Below are 19258 nucleotides of genomic sequence, written 5' to 3'. Positions count from 1 at the left end.
GCCGTGAGTAAGTGGTGGGGCCTGTCTGGACCCCGGGCAACTCATTTGTAAAGGGAGAGTGTTCCTGGGCGTGAGCTCTTAAGTGTCTTCGCGATGTGGTCCTAAGTCCTAGAACTGGGTGACAAGAGTGAAGTAGGAGCTAACCAGGAATACGTTTTGTCTGCAAATATGGTTACGACGTTGTCTGTTTTAATTAAGGCGACCTGCACAAGAAATATCAAAGTAGTTGCCATATCTTTAGTCAACCAAATGATGTTAAGTTATATTTATAGCTTGTTCTGTCACCAGGGAAATATATGAAGTAGAGGAACAGAAATGCAGCACTTGCTGCACCAGGTAATATTGTTATCCAGCCAATACTCAGCGTGAGAGAGCAAATGTGCTGCCCTCTGGCTCTTCCTAGAAGGGCATCAGTCTCTACGTTGCTGGACAGAGGCTATAGGTCACCCCCATCTCTTATCCTGCTGAAAAGAAGTGTACAAAAGAGATAATAATAAATAGGAATAATAATAATGATAATAACAATGGTATCATATTTCCATAAGACTCACTTCCTAGAGTTTAACTAAGTCTTTTTTAGATTTATTTCATTCATTCAATAGCTATTCACTGAGCTCCTGTTCCATGTGAAGCAGCTCTCAAGGCACTGGGGAGACAGGATTTGTGAAACAAAATCTTTGCCCTGGTGGAGCAAACATTCTGATGGGAGAAGGCAACCATCAAACAAATGGATATGTCAGGGAGTAATAAATGCAATGAAGAAAATAAATCAGGGTTCCGCAAGTGAGGGGTAGCATTTTATTGAAGGTAGCCAGGGGAAGGCCTCCGAGGATGCAACCAGTGAGCAGAGGCCTGAATTGCATGAGAGCATTAGCTTGGCAGAAGGAACCTCCAGCAGAAGAGCCACGCAGACTGGAATGGCATTGTGTCACCACTGCAGCCTTACGTAAATGTCAGCACTAAATGATATTTTACTTCTTGAGTGGGAAGGCTGTTCAAAGGGCATGTGTTTCCTAGTTTTTCCTGAATGACAGCCAAAGAGAAGTGGGACTGAATCACAAGAAAGTAACTAGGCTTTTGAGTTCACATGTACTTCTGACATAAGAAATACTTCCAATAATTGGTTGACTCAATGATGACTTGATAGATGAATCATCTTCACCTGACTCCCTATAACAAAAGTAGAAAGTTACTTACCTGTTTTTTTCTAAATTATACTAGGGATAGTGCTATCTAAATATAACTAGTGTTAAAAGTTGATACCAATTTCAGTTGTAATTTTAAATTGAGTAAAGTGGTTCATATGCATAGATCAGACCAAGATTACAATAAAATATTTGTTAGAATTATAGTGATGTGTTTTTCTAATAGTAAAAGGAAGCAATAAGATAGAAATAAGCTTTGCCATTCTTTTTATTCCTTTATTTTTAAATACCAAGTACTGGGTACTGTTTTATGCCTGTAAATATTAACTGTTTCTTTATAATAAAAGATTATTTCAGAAACAGATTTACAAGCTTTTTGGAATTCATTATTTAGAGTACAAATGTGGATTATACTGGTATCTTGTATTTAATTCTGATTGCAATATTATTGCAATAATATATCAGGTTAATGCTTTTCACATAATTAAAATTGTCTGAATTGGGAAATGTTAAGATACTGCTTTTTTGGGAATGCAACTATTTTCTAAAATCTCTTTAAAATGCCCTTCTAGAGATTTTTAAAGCAAATGACAGAAATTCTTTAGAAGGTTAACCTTTTGTGTTTGTTCCGAGAGCTCTGTAGGGGTTATCACTTTGGTCTGGATGACAGATGGGCTAAGGTGCTGGTAGTGATGGTAAAGGAAAGCCATACATTTAATGAATATGCATGAGGAGAGTCCACAGGTTTGGGTGGCTGGCTACTGGGGCAGGGAAAGGAGAAGCATGGACAGGGGACCTGCAGAGAAAATCATGCGCAGATAAGCATGATGTTTCTTCTGGGTGCAGTTTTACTGTGATCTTCTCTCACAGTGAAACCGAAGAAGAGAGCTAAAGTGATGACTAGCAGGGTATTTAGGCTGGACGTGGTTCAGTCCTTGAGGTTTTTCTCTCTTTTCTAAAAAAGGGCCCTTACGGCCTCAAGTCTTGAGCCTGAGTAGAAGTAACAGCAGAGAAGCCTGTCCCACCATGTTCTGACCATGTGAAAATGGAACACTATTTAGAAAAAAAAAAAAAAAGTGCTTTGTGCACCAGAAGTAATACAGTGAAGTGGTCAAAAGCGTGGTCTCTGGTCTGTCCAGTTCAGAATCCTTTTTGGCCCTGAGTAAATGACTTCTCTTTGCCATAGTTTTCTTACTTGTAAAGTGGGCATATGCATAGTAGTACCTACGTATTCATAGGAATCATAATTGTTCTATTGAGTCACTGGAATTCTTTTTCTTTATGGGTGCTATTATATTAAAACTCTTAACTGATCAAGTTTTCTGTTTTCTTTGGATGCTAGGAACTGCAAAATCAAGTTTTCAGCTCCACTCTAGCAATTGTGTAGGCCTTATGAAATGTATCTCCTACACTGATTTGTCTTGCTATCCTAACTCCCAGGGTGTCGTCTGTTTCTTGCCACGTAGACTCGTCTGTTCCCCACTAATACATTTCCCAGTGATGCTAACAAATAGGTAACTCATTTGTTATCTCATTTGGATCTCAGTTTTCATTTCCTTATTGAACTTACAGCATTTTCACTAAAGAGTAAGGAATTGGTCCAAAGTAAAAGAAGCTATAGGGAAAAAGATGAGCTGTAAGTTCTTTGATAAGCAGTAATTCAATTTAATATTTAGCCCAGGAACAAATATGGTCAGAAATGTGTTCCTTTTTCTAGGATAAATGAATTTATCAAATGAAACAAAAAATATTGAACCATAGCTGAAATCTATTAAATAGTATGGGCCAAAAACTGTTTTCTAGGCACTTTTCATACATTAACTTCTTAATCTTTACAACATTTCTATGAAGAGATTGCTATTATTATTCAAGATTTTACAAATGTGGAAACTGAGCACAGAAAAGGTAAGTGATTTATCTAAGATCACACAGCTAAGAAGTGTCAAAGCCCACATTGCAACCTGGGAAATTTTACTCTAAAAAGTGGAGAAAAAGCATTATATAGAATTATCAGTAATGCTGCCAAAATTGAATTTATTATCATGTGGACTTCCCTCATATGAGAAAAATTAAATAAGATCTGTTTAAGGCTATATGATACATTATAAGATGCATCTATGATGATATCTTATTTCGCATTAATCCATGACATTACAATTCAGAGTCACATTTTTCTATAAGGTTACAATTCTATTATGTTTCTTCCTAAGCATAAAAGTGGACTTTTCCCCCCATAGAACAGTATGTTAATCTAATTAAATATTCAAACAGAAACAAAATCCATCAACTTAAAGAGACAGGATAATGTCTTATGATCAAGAAGATATTACATTTGAGAAACTTTTTTTAATGCGGTAGAAAATGATTCCTGATGGAGAGGTCAGAACTTGTGCTTTGGGAATGATAGCCTATCTGTCTTATGACTACTTTGAATGACATTGCAAATTGCTTATTTTCAATTATGCGGGGCCATTATAATAAGACTTTACTAATAAGTAAAATAACTCATCTGGCTATCATTATTCCTCACATTACCTTATCAGGCTGATAAAAATGTACCATAATGACTTATGTAATTTGTCTGTGACATTTTTATTCCGAAAACAGACTGGGTTATGTAACCATCTAAGTCATCTTAGCGCATTTTGTAATTAACTCAGGGAAATTATTGCTCTGTTGACTATCCAACAGTACTGAAGTTAATCTGTGGCAAAGACCCACGCAGTCCAGATACTCTGAAGCGTGGTTGTCATAGGTTTTTTTTCATTTTGACTCATTCAGGGAAGTTGAAAGTCCTTAAGTCCCGTCTACTGTTATAGTTCCCCTTCTAGTGGAAACATAACTCAGTAAAAACAAAGAAATGGAGAATTTAAAATAAACAACTTACAGCAAACTTATTTATTATGTTCCAGCCAGAGTTTATTGAGCTTCTACTGTGTACCAAGTACTGTTCTGGGTACTAGGGACACAAGTAGTGAACAAAACAGATACAGTTCCTACTCTGATGGAGCTTGCATCCTAACAGGAGATGGACAATGAGCAAGTAAACAAGTAATAAACAAAATACATTTAAAGAGTGATAAGTACTATGAATAACATAAAAATGAATGCTAAGATGGAGGATGATTGGAGGTTGGGGATAGATTTCTTTAGATTGAGGGCTCAGGGGAGGCTTCTTAGAGGAAGTGATCATTGCACAGATACCAGAGGGACAGGAGGGACACAGCCAGGGGGAGCTCCTGTGGGGAAAGATGTGAATGGAATGAAGAGAGAACAGAGTGTGAGGAAACTGACATAATCGGAGTAGTTTCAGGCAGAGAAAAGGAGCACAGAAGCCCTGAGATGAGTATTGAGGGAAGAGAAAGTCTGGAGTGGCTGGAGCATAGTAAACGAGAGGAAGATTGGTAAAAGGGAAGGTTTAAGATGTATGGGACAGCAGGTCATGTAGGAGTTTTTATAACATGGTGAGGAGCTCATCCTTTAGTTCCTCATGTGCTGAGACTCCAGGAGAGGGTTTTAGGTGGGGAATGGCATGATCATGACAACATTGTAAAAGACTCCTCTGTTTTTGAAAGACCCCTTTGACTGCTGTGTGGAGAATGGATTACAGGAAGATAAAAAGGGGAGCAAGAAAGCCATGGAGACATGATTGTGACTTGATTGAGGTGGTACGAGTAGAGAGAGATATAAGCTGAACAATATTTTGGAGGCAGAACTCCCAGCACGGGCTCAGGGGTTCGAAGTGGGAAGTGAGATAAAGGAAGGAATCAAAGATGACTCCTACGTATTTTTTGTTGCTTATTTGTTTCAGTATCTGGTATGGTACCATTTGAAATGAAAAGAGTAGTGGATATTTAGGGGTTGGAAAACCGATACTTCTAATATTGACTTAGTAAGTTTGAGGTGTCCATTAGAGGTGGCAAGTTGGATCTACAGGTGGCTTGTCTTGTATTTGTATTGTTGTGCATATGTCGTAAGCCATAGGACAAATGGTAAGACAAAAGAAGGCCAGAAATGTTGATAAAATATCCGTCATTATATACTATGGAGTTGACTAAATAACCAATAATAATGTAAATGACAGTTACTATAAATAACTGTAAGTTTATCTTTATCATTTATCAACTTCTTTGTCAGCTTAAAATTAAGTATTGACACAAGACCAACTGCAAAGAGCACTGATGAGATACATCTAACACAAAATATCATGTCTTCCCCACACTGTGATATTTTAGAAATTTCATATGTGTAGCTCTACATGAGGGCCAGATTTCGTAGACTGTTGGGTTGGGGTCCTCAGTAAATCCTAGAATTGCAGTAATTTTTTTTTTTTTTTTTTTTAGGAATACCAAACTTTAGGAGCCCTTAATCACTTTGTAGATTATTTATACCCTTGCTGCAGATAAAAATGAAAATCTATGGACTTTCTGCCTGTTAGAACCAGAAAAAGTGTTTGAAATTTTAGACCAATTAGAGTCCATCAATGGTTCTCAAACTATACTTGTACACCCATGATTCTAAATTATCTTCCGTCCTTCAGCAATTCTTTAAATCTGCGAAATTGCTACTTTAGAGTGAAGGATTACCTTGGAAGTGACCTGAACAAGACAAAATGGATCTCCAAAAAAAAGGATATTTGGCATTTGGGTTTCTTTCCTTTCTGGTTTTAAATACCACCTTTAGCAATTAAAGATCCTTGATTTAAGAGGGGAAGGAGAGAGGTACCTGCTGGCAGGTGACACCTGGTTATTGTTGTCTCCTCACTGTGTAAGAGGTGCCTTGAGGTATGTATGTGAGAGTGAGCTCTGTGCCACAGCATCTGGAACAGGGTGTTGGAGGTGGCATTAGGCATCGGGGCACGTGGACATTGAGGAACTCTTTCCTCCCCTCATACCAGACAGAGTCCCGTAACCACTGTCAGACTGGGCAAGCACAAATCTTACTCTGCAGATCAAAGTCTATGTAACAGTGTGGTTGCAAGTCAGAAGCATCTGTGTGAAGAAGAATTTTCTCCAGTGTATGCAGAATATGTGCACATACCCTGAAACCAGAACTAGCCCACAAGGGTTTCCAGGGGAAAAAGTAATCAGACAGGCAAAGGCACTGCAGCCGAGGGATGGACAGTTGGAAGAACCAGCACTGCGAAACAAGGGCAGTCAGAGCACAGGCACTGCCCAGGCCAAGTGCACTGAACTGGGAGTTCCCCAGCTGGAAGCAGCACCCCCCAAGAGAACCAGTCGGCTTTGCACATCTGCCTCCCCAAACTACCAATTCATATGGCACCAGTCCAATGAATTAATGATTCCTCACGCCCTCTCAGAGTGTAGCTGACTAAGTAGCCGAGGAAAAGTGAGTCACCTGCCCGGTGCCTTTTGTTTTATGGGTGTGTAATCAACTAAATCTGACAACATTGAGGTGGTGCTGTAAGAAAATAGAGAAGTCATATTTGTTCTCAAGGTCATATTTGGATACATTTTCATTTTGATATATATCAGCTTTCGTTCTCTCTTCTCAATTTGTAAACAATTTGCAAGGAATTCTGTAAGGAACATTTTTGGTTATCGTCTTTCTTTGGTTATCGTTTGTTCTTTCCTTTTTCAGGGATTCACCTTATATATTTGCTTTTAACTTATGGTGTATACAACTTAATGGAAATACATAAATTGCCATTTAAATTCTTTAGGATAATTTGAAATTTCTTTCGAAATAAACAGATTGTCTGTCAGACCTCATTCCTGTGTATGTTGAAGTTTGTCCCACATAATCCTGGCCGTTTCCATTTCCAGCCCCACAGTTTGATATTTATTTTAAGCTGCTGCTTACGAAAGGTAGAATTTAGCAATGATCAGCAATGATCAGGTGGGTTTCTGCTTGAGCTCAGGGTTGCTGGGTAGCTTTCATTGAATACTCTTTCTTTCATGCCTTTTTAAACCCGTTTTAGCTGTGAGAATAAATCTAGGAAAACTGCTGTTTGGCCTTATAGCACATTGCCAGGTTGATGATTGCAAACTAACTGGTGTTGTACTAAACACCACTGAAGTAAAATAAATGAGTCTGATTAAAGTTTGGGACTCCAGGGTGCTACAAATGTAAAGACTCAACAGATGCCATTTGCTGAAACCCAGGCTCCTCTAGCAGATGGGTGAAGGTTAAACATAAATTGCACTATTCCTTTTTCTTTTGGTTCATTTGTTTTTAATATAGTATTAAAAATCCTGCTATTCGTTTACAATAAACTTCTGGCATATGTTTCATGGCTGTTTGGGAGTATCCTAAGATCTTTGAAATTGCTGTCGTATTATGTTTTATTGTAGGAATTCATTGAACGTGTAGAAACATTCTTATCAGAGTTTTAAAATTTTCTTTGGTGTTCATATTTTCAATACTGAAAATAATAATGAGAAACAATGACCAAATTGTCACAATGGGACATCGTGTCCTTCTTTTAAATCTTTAATGTTAGGCTATTTAGAATAATATCAATCATGTCTTCAATAGTTCTCATTTAGTACTTGAATTTTCTTAATAATATTTTAGCTTCTCATATACTGTCTCATCATTTAAATAAAACACAAACAGAAGGGTGTTTTTAGTCCTCATTCAATTTAATGACTTACATATCATTTAACACAATCACTATTAATTTGATATTAACTTGCAAGAACCATCATGCATTATTAATTATTTTGTAATATTTAGGTATTTCTTGGCATAGAACCTAAGTGCATCTTTTATAATGAAATTTAGAAGTTCATTTATCTCTAAAGAAATCTTCAATTTACCTTCTTTCTCATTCCTAAAGTTATTTATCAAATAATATTTACCAGAAGGGATCACAAGAAATTTCAGCATCGTTAGAAGAATGAGGGAACAATGAGATAAATATCTAACTGGTTAGAAAATGATCTAATATATTTCTCAGGAAAGATAATCTGTAATTACACATTGTTAACTTTGAAACATTGCTCTTTACAGGTTCAGGTTCATGTCGCTTTAGTTATTCAGACCCCAACATCATTGTGTCCTATGCCAAGAATAACACTTCAGACTGGATTCAGCTTGAGAAAATCAGGTTTGTTATAATTTATAATATTTTCACAAAGTCTAACATAGGTGGATTTCTGCTTCTCTATTTGGCTTCATTCTACCACTAACTTTATTCTTAAAAGTACTGTGGTTGTTAATTAAGTTGAATTACATGGATGCACATATTATGATCTGCCTTATTTCAAGAAGTTTTGTTAAAAATGGCGTTTTTCCATTCGGAATTTCCACTGTCAGTAGTAGCTGTAACAAATGATTTTTTGTAAAAGCACATTTGGGTTAATGACCTTTATGATGGAATCCTCCAGAAAATAACATCACCCATCATTCCATCACTCTAGGTGGCCTGCCCATGGCCTGGTTTATAGACCTAAGAATATGTCAGATTCCACCTGAATTCCTTCCAGTCCGTGGTGATAATGCATTAATATCCACCGGCCCTTTTGCATTTAATCTCTAGTTCTGCCATCTTCCTTCGAACTTCCCTAAAGCCACTTCTAAAATTCTATTATAATTATGATGCAACTCGTAATCGTTTATTATATTTTCTGTATTTAAAAAAAGAAATCCCTCAGTTACAAAATGGGGTAGGATGCTTGAAGAAGCAGCTCGTTCAAGTTGAAAAGGTTTGGTTAAATTAGCAATACTCACATTATGTTTAGTACCTCTGCATAAGTTAAATCATTAAACAAAATTCATAATGCATGCTTAATTTCAAGCATGGTAAGATATTAGAAGGAAAAACTACCTTGAACTTTTATAGTTATTATGATTGGTTTAATTCTTAAATTAGTATAACTCAAATAGAACATTTTCTATCAGTTTTGTAGTTTTCTTTTTTCACATGCTATTTTCCTTGCCATATTTTCATGTTGAAAAATTGTGATTTATTTAGAGGGGAAGAATAAATATTGGGTTCTTACTCATTAGTACTAAACCAACCTGTCCAAAGTTTCTAGTAGTAGTTCAAATTTTTTTAAAAAACTGTTGTGATTCTAAGTTCTAGTCTAACCAAAAAACTGAGAAAAGCGATTCTAACTCATGGATTTTAATAGACTGACTTCCTCTGTGGGAGGATAAAATATAATTTATAGCTACCTGGTACAAGCCAAAGTCTAAATGCTGTGCCAATTTTATAACAGAACATTTTGCTATTCTTTCTGAAATCTAGTAGCTGTTATGAAAATGCATTCATATTAAATTTTTTTATATAAATAGTTTTAAGCAAGGCAGCATAAATATTGGAAATTTTACCCATAACTTTTTTCTGTCCATCTAATTGTTGTATATCATAGTTTAGGAAAATTGCAATAGCTATTTTTTACTGGAATATAGTTACATGCTTTTGATATGACAAGTAGTGAATGTACACATTTAAGTACAACATGTAAAGATCACATTCAGCTGATTCCATTTGGTTTTTCACTAAATGAGATTTTCAATTTTAGACCATACAATAAACCATCATCTTCATTAATGCAAACTTTCCTTATCATTAGTGATCAGAGTGAACGTATTTTCAATCACTTCCTAAAACTAAAATATGTTATCTTCATTTGTTTAAATTATTTTTGAAGCTAAAAACATAGTTACCATGAAATATTTTAAAAGGGGGAATTAATTACCCCACAGGTTAAGGTACACCATCTATAACCTGTGCAGACAATTCTGCAAATACATAATATGTTTCATTGGTGAGTGAAAAGTATGCTTTTCTGTCATCCTTTCAAAATGTATTTATATCAAGTGCAGAAAACTATGAGTTTGCATTTTGTACCACTTCTAGTCTTGGCTGAAGCAATCATTTTTGCTATAGAGGTTTCTATTTTAGTAGAATAAAATGTTTAATAAAAATACTAGGTTCTAACACATGTAATATAAAAATAATGTTAAATTATATCATATTTTTGAAGATTGATCTGTATGAAATTGTAAAGAATTATAGAGCATTTAATTCTCATGGCAAATCTCACATTTCATATAAACAAAACAACAATGTTACTAGAAATAAAATAACTATTATGGAAAGATTGATTATGAAACATAGCATAAAATTGTCTCTAATATGTGCAAAATTATAAAGTAAGAATCAAAATTATGATAACAATTTTATGGTTTTTCTCCTTTTTCCATTAGTATCAAATAAAATAAACTTTTTTAGATTGATTCTCCACCACATGCAAAAAACTGTGCTAGATATGCTCTGATTTTCTACAGGTGCCGTGAAGTGTGTGCCATTTTCTCTTCAACTATTCCTTTACTGACTTAGTGCCGGCCCTATCTTAAAAGTAAACCTCTTGGAGACATTTAATATTTAAACTCTCATTAGTATGAACATCTTAATAATCAGCATATACTAAAAGATTTAAGGGCTATGCAATTGTGAGTATTTAATCTGTAATGTATATAATATTTTTAAGATAATGAAACTCCAATCTTAATTAAGAAACCAAGTTGATCTTTCAGAAAGAAAAAGTAGACATTGTTGAACTTGACTCTGGTACCAATTCCCATCTCACCCTATATTCCAGAGCCCCTTCCAATATCAGCACAATCATCCATATCCTCTACCTTCCTGAAGACTCCAAAGGGGAAAATGTCCAGTTTCGGTGGAAGCAGGAAAATCTCCACGTAGGTGAAGTGTATGAAGCCTGCTGGGCCTTAGATAACATCCTGGTCATCAACTCAGCTCACAGACAAGTCATTCTGGAAGATAACCTCGATCCAGTAGACACGGGCAACTGGCTTTTCTTCCCAGGAGCTACAATTAAGGTTTGATCACTCTTTGGTTCCTTCTCTTGTCCTCTAAAACCTAAAGCTCAATAAACCAAATTGTACAAAGATGACAATTCTTACCAAACTCACTAATAAAGGAATAGGTAATGTTTTTATGTACGTTATCTCCCCTTTTAAGGATGGAAAATCATTTTTACAAAAACATTTATTTCCTCATCCATTTAACAAGTATTTTTGAGGGCCATATACTGGGCTGAACCTAGAGAATATAACCACAAAAAGGCAGATATGTCTTTTCCCTTCATGTGGCTATCAACTTAGTGTGAGTAGTTAGACAAGTCAACAGGCAAGTACAAAACAGCGTAATGGTTATGATTTGCTGGGAAACTTGAGAGTGCTGTGGAAGTACACCACCCAGTATCGAGACCCAACCCGAGGGTTTAGTAAGCTTCTCCAGGAGAACAGGGGATCCAGGTAGAGACTGAAGGGGAATTTGGAATTGGCCAGGTGGGCGGAATAGTGTTTCTAGAATCAGAAATCACATACATAAAGGCTGGGCAGTGAGAGCACAGAGCAGGGGTCTTGGACAGTGTTCAAAATGGTTGTCTAACAGATTTTTGCGTTGCGACTTGTGATAGTTAAGTCTGGAGACAAGGCCAGTGATAAAGTCTTGGAGGTCCTACAAGCCGCTATAGAGTTTGAACTTGATCCTGAAAACAATAGGGAGTGACAGAAGCACCCCAGATCAGACTCAGACCATCAGATTTGATTGTAAATGGAAGTGAGAGAGCGCATTCAGGGAGACCACCTAGGAGGCTGATAAAAGTAGTCCCAAGGAAGATCATGTTGGCTAGAGTTAGGGGAGAGGATGGGAAAAGATGGATGCATTTCAGAGATTTTTAGAAGAGGGAATGGAGAAGGTTGGGGACTGATTGAGATGATGATGGAATAGTTGTCAAACACAAGTTTTGGGCAGTGGAGTGGTCGGTAGTGCCCTTCATTGAAACAGGAAACAGAAGGACCAGAAACGTTCACAGGAGTTAATGAATTAACTTTGAACATGTTGATCTTTTTTTTTTTTTTTGAGGTATATTTGACATGTAACATTATATTAGTTTCAGGTATACAACTTAATGGTTTGATGTTTGTGTAAATTTCCAAGATGTTTACATCTTAACTAAATCAAAGAGTAAATCTAATAGCAATTGAGAACATATGCCTAATTAAAACATAGAGCTTATTCAAGGAACAAATTGTCCATGCACAGATAGGATACTCTTTGTCTAAGAAATAAGAACTGCTCTTTATTGAGCACTTACTATTCCAGCCACAAATCTCATATAATCTGATCCTTATAAACCTATGAAGAAGGTGATACATCTTACAGATGTTGAAAGTGGACATAGAGATGTGGAGTAACTTGTCCAAAATACACCTCTCACCAGGGGCAGAGCCAGGATTCAAATACAGGAATGTGATTTAATCTTGATCTCAGTTGCCACATGACTTTGCTCATACAAGTAGTAAATATAAACTGACATCCTTCCTCTGTTTTTCCTGTGTTCCTTCCCAACATTCATTTGTTAAATTATCTGCTCATTCTCTTCCCCTTCACTTTCTGTCTGTAGGTTAAAAGATTTTTGTTTTGCTCATATTTCTTGATCTTGCTCCAGCTTTATTCCATTAATAATGCATGTTCCTTCCTCTAATGTAATTGTTTATTACATCCCAATATATCTAATGTATAATGTATAATTTGCATACATTAGAGTGTAGTAAGTTCAGACCAAACACTGGTCTCTTCCTTCTCTTCCATAGCTGATTTTGTTCTCACAATCCTAGTTACTGGTCCATCTCAGGTATTGACTTCTGACGTAAAATGAACTTAAGGAGATAAGAGTTTAAAATATTTCCCTTAATGGAGGTGGGAGGCATTCGCAGTAACCTACCTGGGAGGTGAGATAGAGTGAGAATGGTGGGACACTAAAGAAAGAGAAATCATCAGTCTAATGGTAGCTGACTACCTGTGACAAAGATGTTAAAAACCGAGGCTCATACAAAAGCATGCCATTAATGAAAACTCCGGCATCATGCTTTAATTGGAATTACATCACGACCCTCTCTAAAGAAATTGTCTCTGTTGTCCAGCTTCCTTCACTTCACCTGCAAGCTTGAGTACCTTCCGTGTGAGTGAGTGACTGAGCCCTTTTACCACCTCTTTGCTTTGGTCCTTATAACTGGTCCATCACCTCCCTCTGGAATGGGGAGTGGTTGCCACCTATTTTCTTGGAGCCTCAACCAAAACTGACACAAAACTAGTTCCATTTCAACGTTCTGTTACACTGAGCATACATCCTGACGACAGCATTTAGGACATCACTTTATTTATGTTTCTCTCTCCCTGGTTAGAATGTTATCTTCTTAAGCTCAGGGACTAATCTAGTCATTTTTGAATCCCAGTGTGTGGCACATGATAGATTATTGGGTGTTAATTGAATGGACGAAAAGCTGGAAAAATGACAAGATCTACTTTATGGAGAAAGAAAATGAATTTCATATTCAGTGATGATTTGAAGGCAGCTGAAAACATCGTGAGAGGGACTGGACATAGCACAAGTGTTGAGAAACTTGGCTTAACTCTGTGGGTTCATATCTTGGCTTCACCAGTTATTAGCCATGTGGTCTTAAGCAAGTTATTTAACCTCTCAGTTCCTCAGCGTCCTTACCTGTAACAGGGCTAATCATAGTATACACCTCATGCTATGATAATTAAATAAGAAAATACCTGTAATACCCTTAGGACAGTGGCTGGCACATAGAGAGAGGGCTTACTAAATAGGTATCCTCTTCACTGAAAACTGAGAACACATAAGTTCCACAAGGAAGTGAATATAGAGGAAAATGAATAGAAGGCAAAAGATTAAGCTGACAGGTCCAATTATAAAGAGGGGGGGAAAGGAATAGGATAGAAAAAAATACAGACTTCACAAATTATGTCATGCTTATATGTCGTTAAGGTAATATCAAAATCAAATGCACTAACTTGATTTCATCAGACACAAGTATTGTCCATACTTGTAACCTGTGGCAATCAAACTAAGAAATTTCCTTTCCACTGGAATTAAGTTTCAATGCCATTCATGTAATTGGAATTATTAATAGTAGTTTTTATTATTAACAACAAATGATTCTAAGTGCTATTTTTCATAAAACAAGGGAATAGACAGTAGTGAGTATGTAAACTGTCTAGAGGATGAGCTTGAAAATAATGTTTGAGAGCCTCAGGTCAAACAAGAAAGATGAAAATGAGTCACTGGCACTCACATTACGTATTTCTCCATATCTTCTTTAGATTTTTTGTTTCAGCTTCTTTGGGAATATATAATCCATTTCATCTGAGCCTGTCCTTGTTTATCTCAAGTAGGGCAGAATGATATAAGACCAAATAGAGTAATTAAGGAGTTTATGTGATCTGGAGAACTGCAATTATAGGTCACCAGTAAAATCTGCCCTGGGTTGGGAGAAGGCCATTACAATCTGTTGGCTCATTAGTAATTAATATGAAATAGATGTATAGCAGTCCCCGTTTTTAACACAGAACGTGGCCTTATATTTGTTGTGCTTTTTTTATTTGGGTGGACTGTAAGAGGTTACAGAATTAATATGTTCTTCCTCTCCAGCCATCTGTCTTCCTCCTCCATTCTTACAAGTTCATGGCCTTGCCTGACTCATCTTCCAATGTTTTTCCAGAGAACTTGCCCACGTAGAAGAAAAGGCTCACCACATTCTTATGCTTCTAATTACCATCATGATTTTCTATTTCCCATAAATCCCTAAGTAGCCCTTTGTTCACGACCAAGTAGGTGGGGCTCTAAATGCCAATAAATACAATGCTGCAAGTCAGCAGGCTCCCCAGGGCACCCCTGCGTTAGCTGTCTCCCAGAGGAAGCGGATCGTGGACTCAGCCGGGCAAGAAGCCTGAAACCCTCTCGCTGAATCACCTGTCTTAGTTGTTGGTTATGATGATTTTACCTCCTTTTACAGAATAGTTCATTTTTTAAACTTTTGTATATGATTTCTGTATACAGTATCAAGAATAGTCAAGAATTATTTCTGTCCGTTTTTCCTATTCTAAAGGTGCAGAGTGGACTCTGCCAGGTCATTTGCAGTTAGAGTAGCTGTTGCCACCGGGGCTGCCATCCTGGGCAGTGCTTCTCTTTCAGGTGGCTGGGGGTATTGGTGCCACAGGTGAGAATGGGAGCCACATTCTTCCTGCCGGAAGTGGGAAAATGATTCATTTCAAGGCAACTTCTGCTGCTCCAGCTTGGTGATAGTGCTCTTCGTTTTGCCATCAAGGTTTAAAGGAAATGAACCAATCTTTTTGGCCCCTTCCATTTAAATACAGTAGCTGAAGAATACTGGTCAGTCAGTCCAACCCCCTTATTATTCAGGTAAAGAAACCAAGACCCAGAGAGCTCCATATAGTAAAATAATAGTAAACCTGTCAATGCCCAGCTGTATGATTTTTTGTTATTAGTTTCAGGTGTACAAAACAATGTAATAATTAGACGTTTATGTCCCTCACAAAGTGATAACCTCCCTCCCCCAATCTGCTACCCCTCTGACATCATACATAGCTGTTACAATTCCACTGACTGTATTCCCTGTGCTGTACTCCACATCCTGTGACCATATATATATATTAAATTATAGTTGACATTCAGTATTATTCAGCTTCAGCTTCAGGTGTACTGTTCACAGAAGACAAAGAAAGACAGGACTTTCACAGATCAGAGGAAGCTAGAGACATGACAACTAAATGCCATATGGGATCAGAAAAGGGACATCAGGGAACAGTACTAAAATTCAAGTCAGATCTCTAAGTTAGTGAATATCATTGTATCATATTAATTTCTTGGTTTTGAGAATTATACCATGGTTATAGAAGAGTAATGTAAGGGTAGGCTGGGATGAAGGGTATGTGAGAAGTCTCTCGTTCTTACAACTTTTTTGCAAGTCTAAAGTTATTTCAAATTGAAATGTTTACAAACAAAAACAAATAAAATCAAATAAAACATACAGTATTAAGAATCAGCATTTCATTTTCGGTAGGAGCCTCATATTCGGGAATGATACCTTCAGTAGCATAGATACTGGATACTAATAAATAATGATAGCAATCATAGTGATGATAAATAAGAAGAAGAATAGTAGAAATAGTAGTAACGATGGCATTTCATGAACGTTTGATAGATGCCAGCACTACAAGAAAGGTGCTATCCAAGTTTTATATCTACAGTCGATGAACAATGACTGTCTGTAAAGACCCTGGATGTTTAGTGCTTAATTTTCCTTAGTCATTCTTGAAACATCTGGACAAATAGATCCATCAAAGTCATCTTTTTCCAACTCCTCAAACACACATCCTGAAATCTGAGAATATCCTAATTTTAAGTTCAGAGATACAGTAAATGGAAGTTTTGAAGGGTCAGCCTGGAGTGGCTGCAGTGCTTTCCGTGAGTCACCGTCAAAGAGAGGAGCTGCAAAGATCAGTGAAGTACTCAGAAGAGAACCCGAGGACAGCTGATGAGGAATGAGCTATGATCAGGCCTTGGCTTGTATTTTTTCTGTTTGTCTCATCCTTTAGTAATAGTATCCCATGAAGCAGTTTCCAAATGGATCAGTATGGCATGGAGGTGAATACTGGTCAAGCAGCTCCTTCATTTTGTTTGTTTGTTTACTCTCATCTTTGGTGATAGCCAAAATCGGTATTTTGAAAGCATGAATCATCCTTGATCTCTCTCTGTGTGTGTGTGTGTGTGTGTGTGTGTGTGTGTAAAGGGGAGAGAAAGCGCTTTGCTCACTCACCGTTAATAAGTGTTTATACCTGCTCATCTCCTCTGGTGACTCTCAGCTTCCAAAGGCATAAATCACTGCCTTCTGTCAACTCTGGAATTGACCCACAGATGAAATGCCGATCAGTGTGAGACAGGTGCTGTTACGCGTATTTTTTATTTTTAAGAAATCTCCCCACTCTGATTGCTGTGCCTGCACTAGCTGATCTGTTTCTATTTATTACCCTCGCTCATTGAGCAGATAGCAAAGAATTCCAGATTACTCCTTCTACACATTGCTGTCAATTTAAGTAAATCAGTGCTCAATGTCACAGATTCTGTTATAAAGGTTTGTCCTTTGGAATAGACTGTGATTTGATCACATGGAAATTCTCTTAAAAAGTAATTTATTAAATTTTGCAAATATATGCCAGGCCTTTGGACTGATGAAGTATACAGAATTTAGAAGGATCATATCTTGATCTTCTCCCGACTGATACTTTCAGTTAGACAGGCTGCTTCGAGCAAATATCCAATAATGATAAATTTCCTAGTTTAGCAAACACCAAAGACGCTACTGAATACAACAGCCATTAGGTAAACCAGCAGCCCATTAAGGAGAAGCATTAAGTCAGGACAGGAGAGTTTATTTTCCTATAGCTCTTATACATTATGCATTTGCCAAACTCATTGTCCCAGTGGGCACAAGGCAAATCTCCAGTCCTAAATAAGAACTGAAGCTTTCATCCCGGGATTCTGCTTTCACCTGTCTGATACTATGGTTACAAATTGTTGAATCGTTAATGGAAAACAAAGGTTATGTCCAAATTATGGAAGCATGTAAGCTAATTTGTCTGAAAATTTAAAGTCTTAATACAAATTGAGGCTAATGAAAAAATCTAAGACAGTAGGTGAAAGGGATGATCACACTCAAAGAAGAATTTGTTTTAAATATGCTTTTGGGGAATGGAATCCCCTGGCAGAGCAATGCCTTCTCTAATACCCAACGTTTCTTCCAGAAATTGAGCACCCCATAAAGTTGTTCCAACGTTTCATTTAATGATTTTATTTTTTTAGAGTCTAAGGACAAACAGGAGGAAATCAGATATGCTTTCCAGAAATGGGCTTTGCAAATCATTGTACTGGAAACTCTCTGGTCTGTAACTTGAGGGATTTGAGTCCTGACTTTCTAATGAGGATAAACCTGAGCTCAGTAAGACTTGTAGCCAGTCCCTGTTCCCATGTCTTTTTCCATTAAGAATCGGAAAGTCAACTACGATTTTTTGGCCAGATTCCAGCTTGGCTAATTGCATGCTGTCTACCTCAATTCCCTTTGCTTGGGATGTTCTTCACTTGGGATTACATTGCTCTTATTGTCATGTTTCCCCCAAGAGCTGAGTACATGATATTGTAGAATGAGCCAGAATATAATTTGTTAAGCTAATAAGAGTACTTTGGGGATGAAGGGTTAAATGTATGTAGTGTGCTTTTCACAGTTCTCCCCAATGCAGCCTATTTGTACAGTAATTAATGTGGAATAGCATTAGTGAAACATGGAATTGAGCCAAATCACCATGACAAGAGTGACAATAACATGGAAACAAATAATTTTGATAAGTTCTACTGAAAATAACCATTCAAAAAAAAAATCTCCAGAGCCTCCCTGCCTAATGCACCTATTTTTTGTTTGTTTTTCGTCTGAAGCTAATGGGTAATTAAGTTAATACAATATTCAGTAAGTGAAATTTATTCTATATGAACATCAAAACTACAGTAACGTTTTCCATCGGCTTTGTACCTAGACAGCATATAGCACAATAACTTGCATAGTGATACTCGTTTAAGTAAGGTTTGTTAAATGAATGCATGAAGATGGAGCAAAAGGGGGGAGGAATTATACGAGTACATTTACTGATTTCCTAAGATGAACCAGTCTTTAGGAGGCATGTTACTTACAATATCTCATCTGATCCTCACAATTACCCCCATTTCACAGATGAAAAAACAGAGGCTCAGATGTGTCAAACAGCTTTGCTTTTCATAGCCAAGTATGTTTTACTATAAATCCCGGCCCTTTTATTCCTCAGTAACTTGCAGCCTCCCATATTGTGCCTGGCATCCTGGGCCTTAATTTGAGGAGGCAAGTCTGCAAAACCTCAGACACTGGGAAAGCCAAGCTGAGCTCCACAGACAAGGTTAACAACTGCCCTGTGGAATTTTACATTGTTATTCTTCCTCTCATTACTCCAGTTCAAATCTGTCACTGTTGCCATTTTAGAGTTGTCATAACTATTGCCAAGTAATTATATACTTGTCACAAAATATACCATAAGTTGAATCTTTATGAATCTTAGTATAAAGTGGTTCAAATGTGAATGCTTAATGAATCCAAAAAATATTGAGAAAAAATACTCTTGAAGCTCTCTGCAATTCACTCACCGTGGCTGCATCTATTGTGTTGACTAGAGAAACTGCACGTCATCCCTCCTGCACCTGGAC

At 37.0% G+C, this 19258-nt stretch overlaps 1 protein-coding gene across 1 annotated transcript in view; it reads left to right on the top strand.

The window, feature by feature from the left end:
• The window catches only part of RELN (reelin), a 496978-nt gene that overhangs the window by 273007 nt on the left and 204713 nt on the right, over nt 1-19258 (top strand). The window contains 2 exon segments of the mRNA XM_033088143.1: nt 8121-8217; nt 10721-10961. Coding sequence (XP_032944034.1) covers nt 8121-8217; nt 10721-10961 — 338 coding nt within the window.

Source organism: Rhinolophus ferrumequinum, chromosome 20 (assembly GCF_004115265.2).
Source record: "Rhinolophus ferrumequinum isolate MPI-CBG mRhiFer1 chromosome 20, mRhiFer1_v1.p, whole genome shotgun sequence".
Classification (NCBI taxonomy): Eukaryota; Metazoa; Chordata; class Mammalia; order Chiroptera; family Rhinolophidae; genus Rhinolophus; species Rhinolophus ferrumequinum.
Note: the sequence above shows the minus strand (reverse complement) of the source record. Positions and strands in the feature narration are given on the sequence as shown.